At 34.5% G+C, this 16,482-nt stretch overlaps 1 protein-coding gene and 1 pseudogene across 1 annotated transcript; one reads left to right on the forward strand and one right to left on the reverse strand.

Moving 5' to 3' along the window:
* Positions 1-6,961: 6,961 nt before the first annotated feature.
* LOC120276033 lies at positions 6,962-10,443 on the reverse strand (annotated as a pseudogene).
* Positions 10,444-13,250: 2,807 nt separating this feature from the next.
* On the forward strand, positions 13,251-16,233 carry LOC120275343. Its single transcript, XM_039281883.1, has 3 exons — positions 13,251-13,401; positions 14,285-14,355; positions 15,347-16,233. The coding sequence occupies exons 2-3, from the start codon at positions 14,287-14,289 to the stop codon at positions 15,941-15,943; spliced, it is 666 nt and encodes a 221-aa protein (XP_039137817.1). The 5' UTR covers positions 13,251-13,401; positions 14,285-14,286; the 3' UTR covers positions 15,944-16,233.
* Positions 16,234-16,482: the final 249 nt, after the last annotated feature.

A 16,482-nucleotide genomic window follows, 5' to 3' on the forward strand; every position in this document is an offset into this window, starting at 1 on the left:
TAAAAAGCTGTATGTTCATAGTGGCAGCTTACGAAATCCTTTCTTTAAAAAATAAGCTTCTATGCGACTATACCATGCCCGTGGAGCTTGCTTTAATCCATAGAGAGCTTTTTCAATTTATACACTTTTATGCTCATCCCACCTTTAATATAACTCAAAGGTTGATCAACAAATATCTGCTCTTCTAATTCTCCATGTAGAAAGGCCGATTTTACATCTAGTGAAATATTGACCATGAATTTTTGGTACGCTGATGCAACCACAAGACTGATAGTGTCAAGCCTTGCAAGCTGGAGCAAAAACCTCTTTATAATCTATACCAAATTCTTGCTTATAACCTTTTACAACCAATCGTGCCTTATACTTGTCAATCTCACCTTTCTCGTTTAATTTTGTTTTTGTATACCCACTTTAAACCAATTGTTTTTTTGCCCTTTGGGAAGTTCGATCAATTCCATGTTTTATTTTTCAATGGATGCAATTTCATTATCCATAGCTTTTTCCACTTTGAATGTTGGACAGCTTCTTCAAAAGATAAAGGATCACAATCTGAAAAATAAAGCAAAGTGAGTAGCAAGGTCTTGATTGGTTGAAATCATTACTTCATAATCGCCATCAAGCCGGCCTTTTTCGGACACGAGTAATAGGGGATTTAGTTGATGTTTACATTCTGCTGTTTGTGAAAGTTTATTAGTAATTGAGGCTTCGATTAGTTGAAATTTCTTGATGTTGGACTTGCTCTCCTTCTTCTTGACTTCATCACTAATTATAATTGAAGTAGAGCTGCTTGCTCACTCCAATTAGTGCTCTCCTCATCAAAAATAACATCCCTACTCACCACAATTTTCTTTGTTAATGGATCATACAATTTAAAAAGCTTTGGATATTTTCACTAATCCCAAGAAAAACACACTTTTGCCCTTTATCATCAAGCTTCTTTCTTTTTCTCATCTGGAATATGTGCATATACTATGCAACCAAAAAGTCTAAAGTGATCTATTGTTGGTCTTCTTCACTCCATGCTTCCTCTCGGTGTTTTGTTTTGAACAACAAAAGTAGGACTTCTATTCAAGATATAGAATGCTCCAATTCACGCTTACGGCCAAAAATTCTTCGGAATTCTACCATTTGTTAACAAGGTTCGCACCATATTGAGGATGGTTCGATTTTTTCTTTCTGATACACCATTCTGCTATGGGGAATAGGAAGGCTGTGAGCTCTCTTCGGATGCCATGATAATTACAAAAAAACTTTCAAAAGTCTTTCGAGCGATTACTCTCCTCCACGATCGGTCACGAATTGTTTTAATAGGCTTCGATTTCACTTTCAACATATACCTTGAAGCTTTTTAAATCGCTAAAAGCTTCTGATTTCTCCTGTAAAAATAAACCCAAGTTTTCGAGAATAGTCATCAGATTAAGTAATAAAATATCTTTTTACCTCCATTAGAAGTAGGATTTATTGGTCCACAAATATCGGAGTGAACAAGTTCTAAAACATCTTTTTGCTCTCCAAGACTTTCCTTGAGAGAAAGGAGTACGATGTTGTTTGCCAACAACACACTCTTCACAAACTTGGGAGGAATAGTGATTTTAGGAAGCCCTATCACCATATCCTTTTCTTGGGTGTCTTCAATCCACGAAAAGCTCAAGTGACCATACCCGATAATGCCATAGCCATGAAGGGTCTTTTTGTTTTAGCCATCAAACAAGGTTAGAGCACATTCGATCTTTATAGGAAACAACCTATTTGAACTCATTTGGCGCAATTGCAATTGCACCTCTACAAGGATCATATATTTCACAGTACCTTTTTGAATAGTAATTGTATATCCCTCCTTCTCTGACCGACATTTTTTCGATAAGTTACTTTTCAAGTCGGGAACATCAAAAACATTAGAAATTTTTCTATAAAAACCATTCTTGGTTTTTATATTACATATCACCTTTCCCATCACATTCTGTAGAAGCGATCTCCAAAGCTATACGGTGAGTGAAAATCTTCGTTTAAGTAAGAAAGAAGGACTTACTTCCACACATATGGTTTTGCTACAACTGAGTGTCCACAAAACAAATATCGACTTGTGAGTTTACGACTATCTTGAATTATCACATTAGCAAAGTCTCCGCTTCTTTATTTTACTGCGAAATTTGACTTTTCTCCTTTTGTCTTTGTCGTTTAGGTAGCTTGGTATAACATTGAGCAGTAATGACCAAATCGATGACATCTAAAACCTCAATTTTAGATTTATCAAATTGTTGACCTCAGTCCTCTTCCTTTACTTTGTAGATAACCCTTATCATCAGTATTTTCATTTTGCCATCAGCAGCCTCTATCCGCTCTTCCTCTTCCTCTACTTCCACTTCTGCGACCTCACCTCGTAATATTGAGGAAGTTGTTGGTTGTAGCCTTCAAAACTTGCTCTCACGCAATAAAATTACTGATTGATCTTACGTTCATGAACTAATAAAGAGCTTTGAAGTTCATCGATTGAGAGTGCATCTATGTCCTTTGATTCTTCAATTGAGCGAACTATGTAGTCAATTATTCTCTGTCGAAAGATGCAATATCTTTTTCAATGATAGTGACATCATCCATCTTCTCCCCATGAAACCGCGCATATTGTTAGCCCAATCCCATGGTTCTTGCAAAAATAATTAATGATTCTCCGTCACTTAAATACAGTAGATTTTCAAAATCCCTTTCGAGGCTTGAAGTTGTCTTCGACCTGCGCAGTGAGCCTTGATATTTTTCTTCTATCGAATCCCATATATCCTTGGGAGGTTTCTTTCGAAAAGAATCGTCTCCAAAATAGATCAATCAATGGCCTAAAATAAATAATCTAGCCTTCAAGTCTTTCAACTTTGATGCCTCAAGTTCGCTTCCTGCAGTGCTACCTCTGAGAGTCTTCTCCATCGTCCGGTTTTTGCCACTCCGAGATTCAACAATATTCCAGTGCTCCTTGGATTTTAAAGAAATTTTCCATCGACATAGCTCGAGTGATGCGTAGTGACCATCAAAGCGTGGAATAGATGGTTGCATAAAAGATTGTCTGCTGAACGTTGTGAATTTCTTGACTACAAAAACTCGCTTTTGTTGAAAAGCGCCAGCTCTTGATACCATGATAAGCTTAAAAAGAAGAGATGAAAGCGCATAGCTTTTATCTAATCGTCATTGAAGCTTTATAGAAAGCAAAATCTAAGAAAGATAACTCTACACTAATTTTGAGTTTTGAAATCATGCACACAACTAACTTAAATATTTAAATCAAAAGATATCCTAGCAAACTAAAAATAAACATCATTATTCCTAACGGTACGAACTAGCTCGACTTGTCAGGAAAGTCTCAACAGAGCTCATTTGGAAAGCAATGGGCTCGATATGTCAGGAGACCTTTTCGGTGACGCTCGCAGCGCGAGCGCCCGCCCTCTGACAACACAAGATTGCGCTACATGAGCTCTCAAGATTTATGCGAAGATCATCAAGCCTTTTCGCTTTAGGGCCCTTGAGGAGCTTGCTTCAGCCAGAGCGACCCTAGGCGAAAGGGCCTCTGGGGTGCAGAGCAAGCTCGCTGGGTCTGCGCACCGGGCTGCCTCAAAAGTAGGTGGGCTCTCTAATGTCCTTTCTTCAAGGATGAAATATGAAAATATATATATATACTCTTTATTCAAAATATATGTTGTTATTTGAAAAAAAATTACTAAACAAAAAGTTTTGCATTATCAAAACAATATTTATTTATTTTCAAATTTACTTATTTAACCCTAAGTTAAGTAAATGAAGAGAGTAATATTTATAGTCTCAAGAAAAAAATATAGTTTCAAAGAGGGACATAGTTTAGTAATTTGATTGTTTTTATTAAAGTTTTAGATAATTCTAATGATAATTTTAATTTTATGCGACATCCTTTAAACGGACACGTACGCAGGAAATTCAGAAAGCAGATATATCTAATGTTGTCGTTGGGATGAAATAATGGTTTATATTAGGCTTAGAACGCACTACTTGACGCACGCCATAGATTTTAAATCTAGGTCAAGTTTATCTCTAAACTGCTGGATGGAAATCCAAATGGTCTCTCACTAGTTTTGAATTTCGCAGAATCAGATTTTACTAATACAGAACGAAAACGATAGCTTTATTAATATTCTCATCTCATGAAACCACTGCCATGCATTCCAAACGACGTTATATATATATATATATATTGAATGTAAACAGTCAAATTCTAAAAATTAAACTTAGGGGTATTTTATTTTAAAATCAGGAATTTAAGGAGGAATGGAAAGTTTTAAGAACTGAGTAATGGTAAACCTCAAGACCCTTTCAATATTTTACCTTTTTACCATTTTATTTTGAACCCATCTATACAAATAAACCTAAATGAACTGAAGTCCGAACCAAATAGAACTGAACTCAGATTTTTTTTTTTGATAATGCTAAAGATCAAGAACAATTATAAAAAAGAAAACCCTAAATCCTGTAATGTAAGAACCCTGTCGAAACTCTAAGCTCCTAGCTGTGTATTATCCAAATCCGTATAAGCGAATCCCATCCAATGATCATCCATTCATTAGTGGACCCTGTTTAAATGTAACTGTTTTGAATCATTATATCTGCCCCTTCTCGACTGTAACAAAGTTATAGATGCACCTGTAGTTAAACTGATTTGACTTCTATCAGAAGTCATATTAATCTTCAATATTTTAATATTTATTTTATCCTGAGTGACCGCAATATGCATTTCTTGAATTAATTAAAGAAACACATTTTCATCAATATCCAGCTCACTCTATTTTAATGACCAATCATTACACCACATCAAATTATATTTTAAATGATTTAAAAGGATATATTTATACTAAATTTTAAATATGTAAATGAGAATGAGGATAATTACTATATGAAACTATACATGATAACATATGCCAAGGAGTTCAAAATAAAATAAATTAATGATTTATGTACCACTGCCTTTGTTGGGGATCAAACTGAATATATATATATATATATTATATAAATCACCTTTCTTCCTTCACCCATGACAGAGAATTTTATTAATAAATGATTTCTAAAATTTTAAAATTTCCTTCCAAATACCCAGCTATATATATATATATATATATTTACACTACGTGACATGCTGTCCAATAAATATATTTTTTATTATTTCATCCCAAATCCACGATCACTGAAACTTTACCATCATTCACTGTCAAAACGCTTTATCATTGATCAATACCAATACTATCCAATATTCCAGCCTCAGAATGCAAATACCAGTCCCTCAAATAACATCAAAATAAATCAACCCTCTGACTTTGTATAGAATAAAATGTTTTATACTAGAAGATTCAAGGTGTAGATATTATATCAATACTTATTCAATATTATAGTTCTCATAAAAATAATATTTATTTGTCCATATTTAAAAACAAACTTTCAACCTTCAGACGATAAATAACACTCCTCCGCCTTTTGCACATTAACCGAATCATACATTGAATAATCATAGCTATTCTCGCCCTTAAAGTTTATCTTTCCAAACCATTCTGACTTGAGTACTCCCTCCGTCTTTTATTCATATAAACCCAATGCCCTTTTATCCCGTCATTTTCTATTATCGCTACATTTATTATTTTTCTTTCCAAAACTATTTTCATACTTTTATTCAATTCCTCTTCAATTAAATGGTAGAAACGCTTTTCCAAACCAATTAATACTTTATTCATTTTTATTATCAATCTTTTTCTATTGTAAACGAGATAAAAAGAAGTCACTGCTTAGCTTAAGGTATAAAAGAACTTACAGTGATTCTATTTATTTAACTAATATCGGACGATATTACATCAATACTTATCCATCATTCTAGTTCTGCCAAAATGGAATTTTGTCTGACCATACATCCAAAAGAAGTCAAATATTTTACCATTCCATTATTATAATTATGCAAAAGCAAGTTTTCAAAAAAAAAAAAAAAAAAGGGGACAAAAAAGGGGAACTTATCTGATCCATACATCCCAATGCAAAGCATAATCACAAGAGTTGATGTGACACAGAGTTCAATCTAAAGAGGGTGCTTTCAAAGAAAAGGGAGGTGATGAGAAGGGACGCATCCCAATATCCCACTGCATTGAAGTGTCTCTCTAACCTTCTTCTCCAATAAAAACAAGAGAGGTGGAGAATGGAGATGTATCCTCTTCTCTTCTCTTGCCACAAACCCTAGTTCTATGGATATGAACCATAAGACATTTTAAAGGTGGGAGAGGACTCTTATCTTTTGTCTCATTGTTCAGTTTTTACTAACTAGAAAAACACCAAACATCATTGACTATTCTACTTGTTCTTTTCTCCTCTCTCTAAAAATCTAAATATGTATGTATTATACGCTGGATATTTTCTATTTGCATAAAATAATCACATTTTTAAAAATTTTATCTAGCCCCATGTCAGGGGTGTAAGTCATTGAAACATAATAATAATAAACAAATAAACAAGTGATATTACTATCAGAAAGAAACCAAAGGTGTTTTGGTAGATAATAAGGACTAAAAAGTAAATTGATCAAGAAAGAAGGACTATTTAGAACTCTGAAACCACATAAGCCAATCAATGATAATGAAAAATATTCAATAACCAATAAATAAGTACCCTAGCATTTATGTGGATTGGTTGCATGTGCATGCTGCAAAACCATGTTTACCATGTCATGCCGGAAATAAATTTTTCAAGAACAACGCAACAATCAAGAAAAGCTTTAGGAAAACCAAAGGTACCTAGATATCATAAATCATAATGGAAAATAGAAACCATATGTTTAATGTGCTGAAAGAATACATTGATCAAGAGCTGCAGTTCATATTAAAGGAATCATCAAAACTTTTGGTTTTTCAAAGACAGTAAAGGCAGGAAAGTTTTTACTGTCTTTACTGTTTCCTTACTTGCAGCAAACAGAAGTTTATCATGCCGAAGAAGTCTTCTTCTCTGCTGGAATATGACAGCGTGAGACAGGGACGGCGACACCATTGCTGAATGCAAAGCACTCGCAGAGACTCATCTTGAGCTTCTGGTGTTTCCATCCGGTCAAGATTGTACATGTGTTTTGCATGAAGGTAGTATGGTTCATCATGGCCATGACCTCCCATCCTTTTAACTCCAGTTGCGTGGAATCCTCGAGATACTGAGGAACATCCAACACTAGCAATTTAGATTGCAGATACATGATTTGTTAAATATGGGTCTTACATAAGGTGGCTATACCCAAAAGCATGATACCAACCCCTTAAGATACCTTAAGAATCAATTTAGGATCCACTAAATACAAGGTTGTAATACTCTGGATTCAGTAATCTAATCAAGTTCATACATAGAGCAAGGAGTGGTGGGATTCAAAGGAGCATCCATGCCCTGTACAATAGTAGGTACGGTTGCATAGGTATAACTCCATATTATAGGTCAAGGACTTCTCAAAATCCTTTTGATATCATATATTAGGAAACCCCATAATGTTTTTGTTCACATAAATTAGGTTTTCTTCCACTCATAGATATTCAAAAATACTTGAGTTGTTTCTCATGAAGTCTAATCAGCTAGGGTGTTCTGGTAAATGACTTTAAAAAAATAATTTGGCAGACATTAAAAAATAGCAGAATAGCATGTATAGGTAAACCATGTGCCCCAAATATCTGCTGGAAAAAATGTGGCCAACTGTAGAAAATGACAAACCAGTAATTAGATGAACAAAATATAGACATAATCAACCGGTCTTCCACATATGTAAATAGTTTGTAACTATATTAAACAGATTAAAGAAAGATGACAACCGTATCATTTCCAGTTATAGCACTTCGGCATTGCCCTCTATTGCTACACCAGTAATGACATTTGTTTAATTAAACAGAGTCAGCAATACAACATGTCAACAACAACAACAAAAAAAAGTTGTTGATTGGATTGGTAGTAAAATATCAATCAAGTATATCTTCGAAGTTTCTAAATTGATGGCAACATATGCCTATTGACTTAGCAGAATCCAACAAAAGCATTTATAGTTTGTAATTTTCATCTATTCATTGATTTAATCATTTGAAAAATTTTGCCCAAAGTAGCCACACCACTTCCAAGTTGAGCAAAAAGAAATATTTTTGGCATCATATTACGTGGTCTAACAAAAGTGATCACACCATCATAGATATCTACCATTCTCAGAGTCACGAAAATACCATGGGTGCAATAACATAGCTTAATTGCAAATCACTGCAACACCATATGTAACCTATCCAAGTTGGCCAGATATCAAATTAACATACAAGACACATGCATAGTACAAAATTTAGTACAAATTCTCTCTAGGATTAATGAGTGATGATTGAAGCACCCCATGTTGGGAAACTATGGCCTCCTCGCATTTTGTAGACCTGGTTCAGATAGTTGCTTAGTACTTTACAGGATTAGGTTGCCAGCTACCACTATGTTGCATAACGGAGTTGTTGCAAAAATCATGCAGCATATGAATGTTTATTTGAAGCTGGCCCAGAAGAAAGTCCCTCGAACATAAATTTACATGACTAAGCGTATTGCTGACATTTTTTGTTACATACACACTCCTCCCCACAATCTTAAAACCAAAAACAAAAGCTCACCAATCAATAAAAACAAAACCCTTTAGAATGAGTTGTGAAAGTACAATTGCTAAAACTTCGTTATCTAACAATTGTATTATTTTGACAACTGTGACAAATCTAGGACAAGCGGGGTGCATTTAAAATTGAGAGAAATAGCATAGACATTAAGAGAATAAACAGTTATCTACAAACTTTTCCTCCATTTAATTATCCAAGTAATTTTTATTCATTTAACCAACTCAAGAAAACAAAAAAATTTCAATTTTATTATATTCATTTTTACCTCAAGAGACACTAGATTTTTACAAAACCAACTGAACTGCATAAGCTATAGGATTCAACGCTCTATCACCTTAAAAAAAGTGATGCACAATCTTCCTAACAAGGATGAGGTTACTCAAACCATGCCCATACCTCATCAATACAGTTCCCATCAACCAACCAAAGGTAGTGAATGATCTTCAAATGCTACCATTTCCCCTGAGAGAGGATTGTTTCAGAACAGGCCCAGCCCAGAAAAAATGAGACAGAGTCATCAATTTAGCTCCTCAATTGCGCCTAAGTCTTGCTGGCCTTGAAGAACAAATATTCCCCGCCAACCCCAAAAGCTTTTTATCACAAAAACCTCAAGTCATCATAGTCAAAGAATAGATCGAAGGAATCTAGGTCCGGACAATGAAGAAGTTCGTAACAAAAAAATAATAGTCATGGCGTACTTATGCTATTTGTATGTGACTTTAAGCTCTATTCATACTCGCTCAGGCCCTCTAACATAAGTAGAAAGCAGCATCTGCAAAAGATGTTTCCTTGTGTTATAAACTCTGGAGGAGATCAGGTCTCCCATGCCTTACCCGCATCTCACCTAATGGTGTTCCATGCATTCCAAAGTACTAGCCATTCATAAGTTGTACACATCTCTACAAATATGTAAATTACTCAAGTAATGTACATAACGATCATTTGATTTGATGCACTTGGAATTCATTTTAGAAACAAAAAAACTACTTTTTCCTATGGCATAAAGCCTCATTCACCAAACATAAATCATCAAGAAGAACAAGAACATACATAACAACAGCCACTTACTCATTTTGAATCACGAACATGCATTCACTATCCAAATCAAGCATAAAACCCAAATGCAGATAAAACTTCCAATATTGATCAATATACATAACTCTTCATACACATCATCCACACTAGTCCAAAACAAAATAATAACATGAAGTCATGAGATAGCATTTTTCATTAGCACTCCATGATCTTTCCAAATAATAATCACCCAATTCAGCATACGAGTTTGAAAACACGACTAATCCCAATATAACAATCAATATCTACACTGATAAGCATCCAATAACCACAAATTTGTGGCCAAATTTCAAAACACAATCAATTGAAAAAAAAAAAGTACAATAACAACGAAAAGAACATCAAATACGCCAAGATTCAAGTTATCACACCAAATTCTCACTGGCTTCTCAAAAACCGCAAAATAACATGAAAAAAAAAAAAAACCAAATTTTAATATGAAACAGAAATAAATCCAGATTGGGGCAAAATCAAGAGATTGGAGCTATAAGATCAATCCATTAGAGGGTTTAGATGGATTTAGAGCTCACCTGATTTGCAAATGGCGGCTTCCGAGGAGGAGAGGAGCTTGAAACCGGATCTGATTCCGCCGTTGAGCGCCATCGAGCTTCTCGAAATGCCTGGAAAAAAGCGATTTTTTTTTCCCTTCTCCTTCCGATTTCTCTGATAAATTTGAAGCAAACCCTAATAATTTTCTCAAATTTGATAAACCCTTCTTGCATGTCCTTATGATTTAATTTGCGAAATAAGTGAAAGTTAGGGGGCGTATTATAAATTTTAAAACATCTGAAAATGTAAGCCAACTGGGGGCTTATAGTAAATTTTATTTTTCCCAAAAAAAATTTTATTTTTTTGTTTTCATTTTGTTTTGTTTTTTTTTATCATCTTTTTAAGTGAATAAACCACAATTTCATTAATGAAAAAAATGATGTGGAGGTAAATGGATGTAAGCCAACTGGGGGCGTATTATAAAGAATCATCATCTTCTAGATCTATTAGTACTAGATCCTTGTATAGGGCATTTGTTTTCCAAAGCTCATGCAAAAATGAGAGCATAGGTGCTTGTTGAACTTACTGTTGCGCTTCACACTTGTGTATGTTCCTAACTTCCCTTAAGCTTGGGGGTTTATCGCCTATTTATCAAAAAAAAAAAAATCATCAAAAAAAGGACAATAATTGACGAATGCAACAAGTATTGGTGTGTAAACACCAAAAGAAAACAAATTCACTAGGAGTGGATAGTACATGACGATAACGCTCAAGAGAAGACTAAAAAGATTGTCCTCCATGAAGGCGTCAGTGATCAAATGGACGAATTAGCCAAGTCAATGTTGAGTGTTGTGCCACCAAGATCATTCTCTCATGACCCTAGAAACTCGAGGTTGCGTTTGGCAGTGCTAATTGAATTCTTAAGCTTCAGTTGTTTTGCTTAGAGCACCACAGACATCTATAGAAGAAAAGCATGATTAATTTTGATCATCACAGTGCACAAGCGCAAAATGGAATTAAATATATGTGCATTTTATTTAAGCCAAATGTTCCAAGTTATAGCTCACACATATAAAGTTCATGTATTCTTGACCTGTACCTCGAGGTCAAGCCTCCAAGGAGTCTAGAGGTCAAGCAAGGTTCGTGGTAAATTAGTCAGATTAAAAATATGGCCAAAATGATTCCAGATTTGCTATGCAATTGAGCATTAATAAACAAGTGATCAATTATTATCTACTTTCATCACCAAATTTTAAAAAAAAAACTTAAACCTTAGTAAACAAAAGATTACATAATAAGCCCCAGATAATTTCAATTTCCATTAAAAAAAACATATATATATATATATATATATATAGAATGAGAGAAACACAGTCAAGCGAATAGGGTTGTGAAAAGTCTTAAAGTGAAGGCTAATAAAAAAAATTACAATATTGTAAAATGAATAAAAATATTAAATAAAGCTTAAAAAATATTATAATAGCCGAAGAGTACTATAGTGATTGCCAACAGCTTTTTGACCGAGTCTCTTGTGCAATGTGTGCATTTTAGGGAGGATCCAAAATCAAACCTCAAAACTCACATAAGATGAAGGTACAAATATGTTAAGATATTAACATAAAAATAATCATGAGATTTTAAAAAACAAATCTACATAACAGGAAGGTCACACATAAAGAATTTCTAAGCAAAATTGACCAAAAAAGAGTGATTGTTTGATAATTAAAAAATAAATAAATTTATTAATCAACCAATTGAAAATTACAATATTTAATGAATAATTTACCCCACTTTGAATAACATAACCAAATATGCTTTCACTTTTGAATGAGTAATAAGCAAAACAAAGCCAACCACATAGACGTGGCCATTTGAATAGAAACAGTGGAATCGAACCGGAAAAACCGTAACCATCCTAAAACCAGAACCGGAACCTTCATATAAGGTTCGGTTCCTATTTCAAAATTTAAAAAACCATGGAACCGGTGGTTCAAACCGCCGGTTCCACTTGAATCAAAAGATTCAAAATATCAAATTACTTAGTTATATATATATATATATATATTATATTATATAAAATAATGTTATAACTTATGATATCTGATTAGGTTTGACCGTTTGATTTCTAGTCATGTTAATCGTCTGATTAGGTTAGGTATGAAAACTTGAATTAAACCAATTGATTAAGTTTTTATTTTGTTGATTTGTTCTCTCTTTTGGCCGGCCCTCTCTTGAAGACTTGAAAACCCTAAATCCCCTCTAATGAAATCCTAATCCTAGATCTCTATTCGAGATCGGCGGGCCGGATCGATCTACAGATATAGAAGCCCGACCGGATGGTGCAGAAGGTGAGGAAGAGCAAGCTAAAGCGACAGCGAGATGACCGGGAGTTCATCTTCGATGAATTACTGGAAATGGTTTTTCCGTAGCTCAATCTCGGATATCTTTGACGTGATAGAGAAGGCGATTATAATTGCTGCCTCCGATCATTTTGATTTCTAAGGAGTTCCTTTTGAGACTGGATAGAATCGCTATGACTTTCTTCGCTCATCGGACTGTGGAGGTGAACGACATAGCAAAAAAAAAAAAAATAGCCCGAACCGTTTCAACCGTCAAATTGGAACCGTTAAACCGAACCGCCAGAACCTGAACCGAAACTGAACCACCAAGAACCTTGCCTAGGTGGTTATGTTTTGGTTCAAAATTTTTTAGAACCGGAACCGGTGGTTCAAGAACCGTAACCAGCAGTTCAGGCCATGTCTACAATCACATGGGTTGTGAATAGTGGTTGTGTACGGGTGGTTCCAGCGCCCACGTGAGCGCGGCCCCGTCCCCACTTGTTCCACCGAGGCTTGTGCACGTCCCTGGGTCTCTAGTGGGTTCGCCCCGCTCTTCTTTCCCAAAATCACATGGGTTGTAGACATTCAAAATGAAGTAAAATTCAGGGGGTATATGGTAAGTTGCAAAACATATTATAGAGAAATTTTAAATTCAGGTATTTTGAGGGGTGTAATAAATAAAAAGAAAGCAACTCTGAACTCCATGGCTACCTGCTATCCAGAGGAGAAAAAAAAAACATAGAGCATTTGGTCCAGAATTTCTCCTCCAAAAGCTCCTCTAATTCTGAATATAAATTCAGATTATTCTCAAAACAATCATCAGTTTCTCATCTTCAGTCACTTGGATTCAATCCCAGGTACTGTCATCCCTCCTTTCTCCTTGAATCAAAGATTTGTTTCTTTGGCTCTTTGTTGTGTCTTTCTCCCTTTTTCTGTTTTTGGCAATTTTGTTCATATTATTGTGATATTATGAAGTTTGCTGTCAACCCCATGAGTTTTTGTTGGAATTTAGTGAATTAGAAGTGTTAATCTTGCCTAGATTGGTTGTATGTAGAGATATTTGATGATGTGCTGATCATATTTCACTCAGTTGGAGATTCAAGTTAGTGCTTTGATTCTTTCAGTCTGCCGCTGTTTGATCATTGTTAAAAGAGAGAAAAAAAGAATGGCATGGTTTATTTGTGCACAGTATTATTTAGTTTTTTTTCTGTATTTTTGTTATTCCCTAAATATGTTTTCTTGGAATTACCTCGACATGATTTTGTATTTCTTTCCTCTTTGCACTTGTGCTATTCTCTTGCATATCTCCTTTTTTCTTATTGTTATTGTCTTTAAGATTTGTTAATGTTCATTCTTGAATAACTTGATAGTATGTAAAGACATTTGTTTGATGTTCTGGTCACAATTCTATGTTCCTTTCACTTTGACGTTGCTTCGATTATTGTCATATGGCACCAAAACAAGAATAACATAGTTTTTTGTGCAAGATTAGTCAATTTGTCTTTTATATTGTATTCCCTATTGTTTTTTCTCTCTCAGGATTACCTCAACATGATTCCTATCATTTTATCTTTTCTGAGCTTCAGCTTAGGAATCCAAATTAGGTGTTCCTGACAATTGGGAATTCTGATGAATGCATCTGCCAAAAAGCTTTAGTTCATTCACTAAATTTTTAATCATGGTTAACTCTTAAAATGAATTGTATTGCTTTCCTTTAAATTTTATTCTTGGATGTTGCAGGGATGTTGTCGAAATCACTGGCATCTCCTCTACTAACCCTTGAATCTGCTCCATCCTGCTCCTTCCTTTTTGTAGGTTACTCCATTAATTCTTACTCATTTTTTTCCATCTGTATAATTTATTGCTTGATTATGCTATAAAGGGAAGCATTTGCTCATTGTCTTGAATAATTTACTATTCTGATTCATCTTACTTAACTGTGTACTAGCTAATGAGAATAACAAATCCTTTTTGGTGCTTACCATGATGGATCCATGCAGAACTTTTGTTGTAACATGTTAAAAGACATGCAGAAGTTTGATACTGTTCTTGTTCTTTTAGTTGTAAAATTTCTTATTTGTTGTAGGCTATGTAACAATGAGAGTTTCTTTCTTTCTTATATGAATACTTAATGTTGGATTCTTATGAGTAATGAAGCAACCAAGAATCGTTTCTGAGGATGGAATTGAGGATTCTTGATTTGCCGTGAAATGGACACTTCTAACAGTCAGTTAGAGTATAAGGGTATTAATATTTTCTGCGTTAAGTTTAGAAAACTTATATTTTACTCTTATTTAAAGAGAATTGTGCCTCAGTTGTATTTTAGTGCCAAAGATTTATTCTTTTTAGTTTGAATATTATATCCTTTCCTTCCATAGTTTGTCTGCTTGTTTTAGATTGCATGAACACTAACATTTGTCCTTCAGCAGAAATTATTCTTTCAGTCATGGTATTAAGTCTAGTTGGTAGTACATATTGAACATCTGTCCGCCAGCAGAACAACTGAACCTGTTTATAAAATCAAAGAAGACACTGCTAACTATCCCAGAGAGCATGACTCAATTAGAGCATGACCTGTTTTTCCTTGTTAATTGTTAACTGAATGGTCATACTCATGAATCCTACTTGGAAAAATTTAATTAAAGGACTGATAGCCGAACACCAAATTTGTACTCCATAATGTATTACCATCAGGGCCTATTTTTTTCCGTTGCAAACTTGCAATGCTTATTATAGCCGGTGTGGCCTTATCTTACTGAAAAAAGGATATTTTTAACAGAGTTGTGCTATTTGTTTTTCCAGTCTGATTTTTCAAGTTCAACGCCAAAGCTTCCACTTGTTAAGAAGAATTCAGCATTATGCACAGTTGAATCCAGTTGGGCGAATTGTAGAAAACAAAGACCTCTCAATTCATTTCAAGCATCAAAAAAGTGGAAGTTACTCGCGATTGATCAAGCACAGCTTGTTGTTTTGGAAGATGAAGAGAAGAAAACATGGGAAGATTGCATTGAGATAATCTCCACATTCAGTTTTACAACGGAGGAAGCCGACCGGATTCTAAAGAAAGCATTCGGCTTTGTCCATTCACCCTACTGGGGTGAAGAAAGAAGCCAAGAACTTCCCAAAGTCCAATCACTAAATGCTGTATTGGACTACCTGAAAACTTTGGGCCTTTCTGATGATGATCTCCACAAAATAATTAAGAAATTTCCTGAGGTTCTTGGATGTGATTTTGACAAAGAAGTGAAGAACAATGTTAGCATGCTCGAGAGTGAGTGGGGAATTAAAGGAAAACCACTTCGGAATCTTCTTCTTCGCAATCCTAAAGTTTTGGGTTATAATGTGGACTGCAAAGGAGATTGCATGGCGAAATGCACCCGATGTTGGGTTCGGTTTTAGTATCTCAGTCCAAGCACAAAATCATCCTCATTTAATTTTATACAAGATTTCAAGAAAAAAAAAAACACAGAGGTCTGAATTTTCCAAATCTGTGCGAGTTCATTGCAAGTTATGACAGAATTATTTAGAATTGCATGCTTTTACCTTCAAATTCACTGTATCTAATGCATTGTTTATTACCAACAGTTTGTCTTGTTCCAATTCTTGGTTCTTTTCTGAAACAATGGCACTGAAAACATCAGCATACGACTTGTTAAATTCATAGGTTAATATGAATACCATGTTCTTGAGTTGCACTGTGTAAAACATGAAGAACTATGTTTGGCAAGAAAACCATCATAAGTTCTTCCTCCATCTGTTTATCCTTTGACAGAATTACAGTGCATGAACTGAAGAATATGTGTTGGTCAGTTTTAATTTTTATTTAATTTTACTTTTAAGTAATTATATGTTATAGTAATTCAATTATCTGGCTAACCATTTGTCTTTTTGTTTATATGTGATGAATTCACTTATGAAGTACTAGTTTGATTGAGTCA

This window comes from Dioscorea cayenensis, chromosome 14 (assembly GCF_009730915.1).
Source record: "Dioscorea cayenensis subsp. rotundata cultivar TDr96_F1 chromosome 14, TDr96_F1_v2_PseudoChromosome.rev07_lg8_w22 25.fasta, whole genome shotgun sequence".
NCBI lineage: Eukaryota > Viridiplantae > Streptophyta > Magnoliopsida > Dioscoreales > Dioscoreaceae > Dioscorea > Dioscorea cayenensis.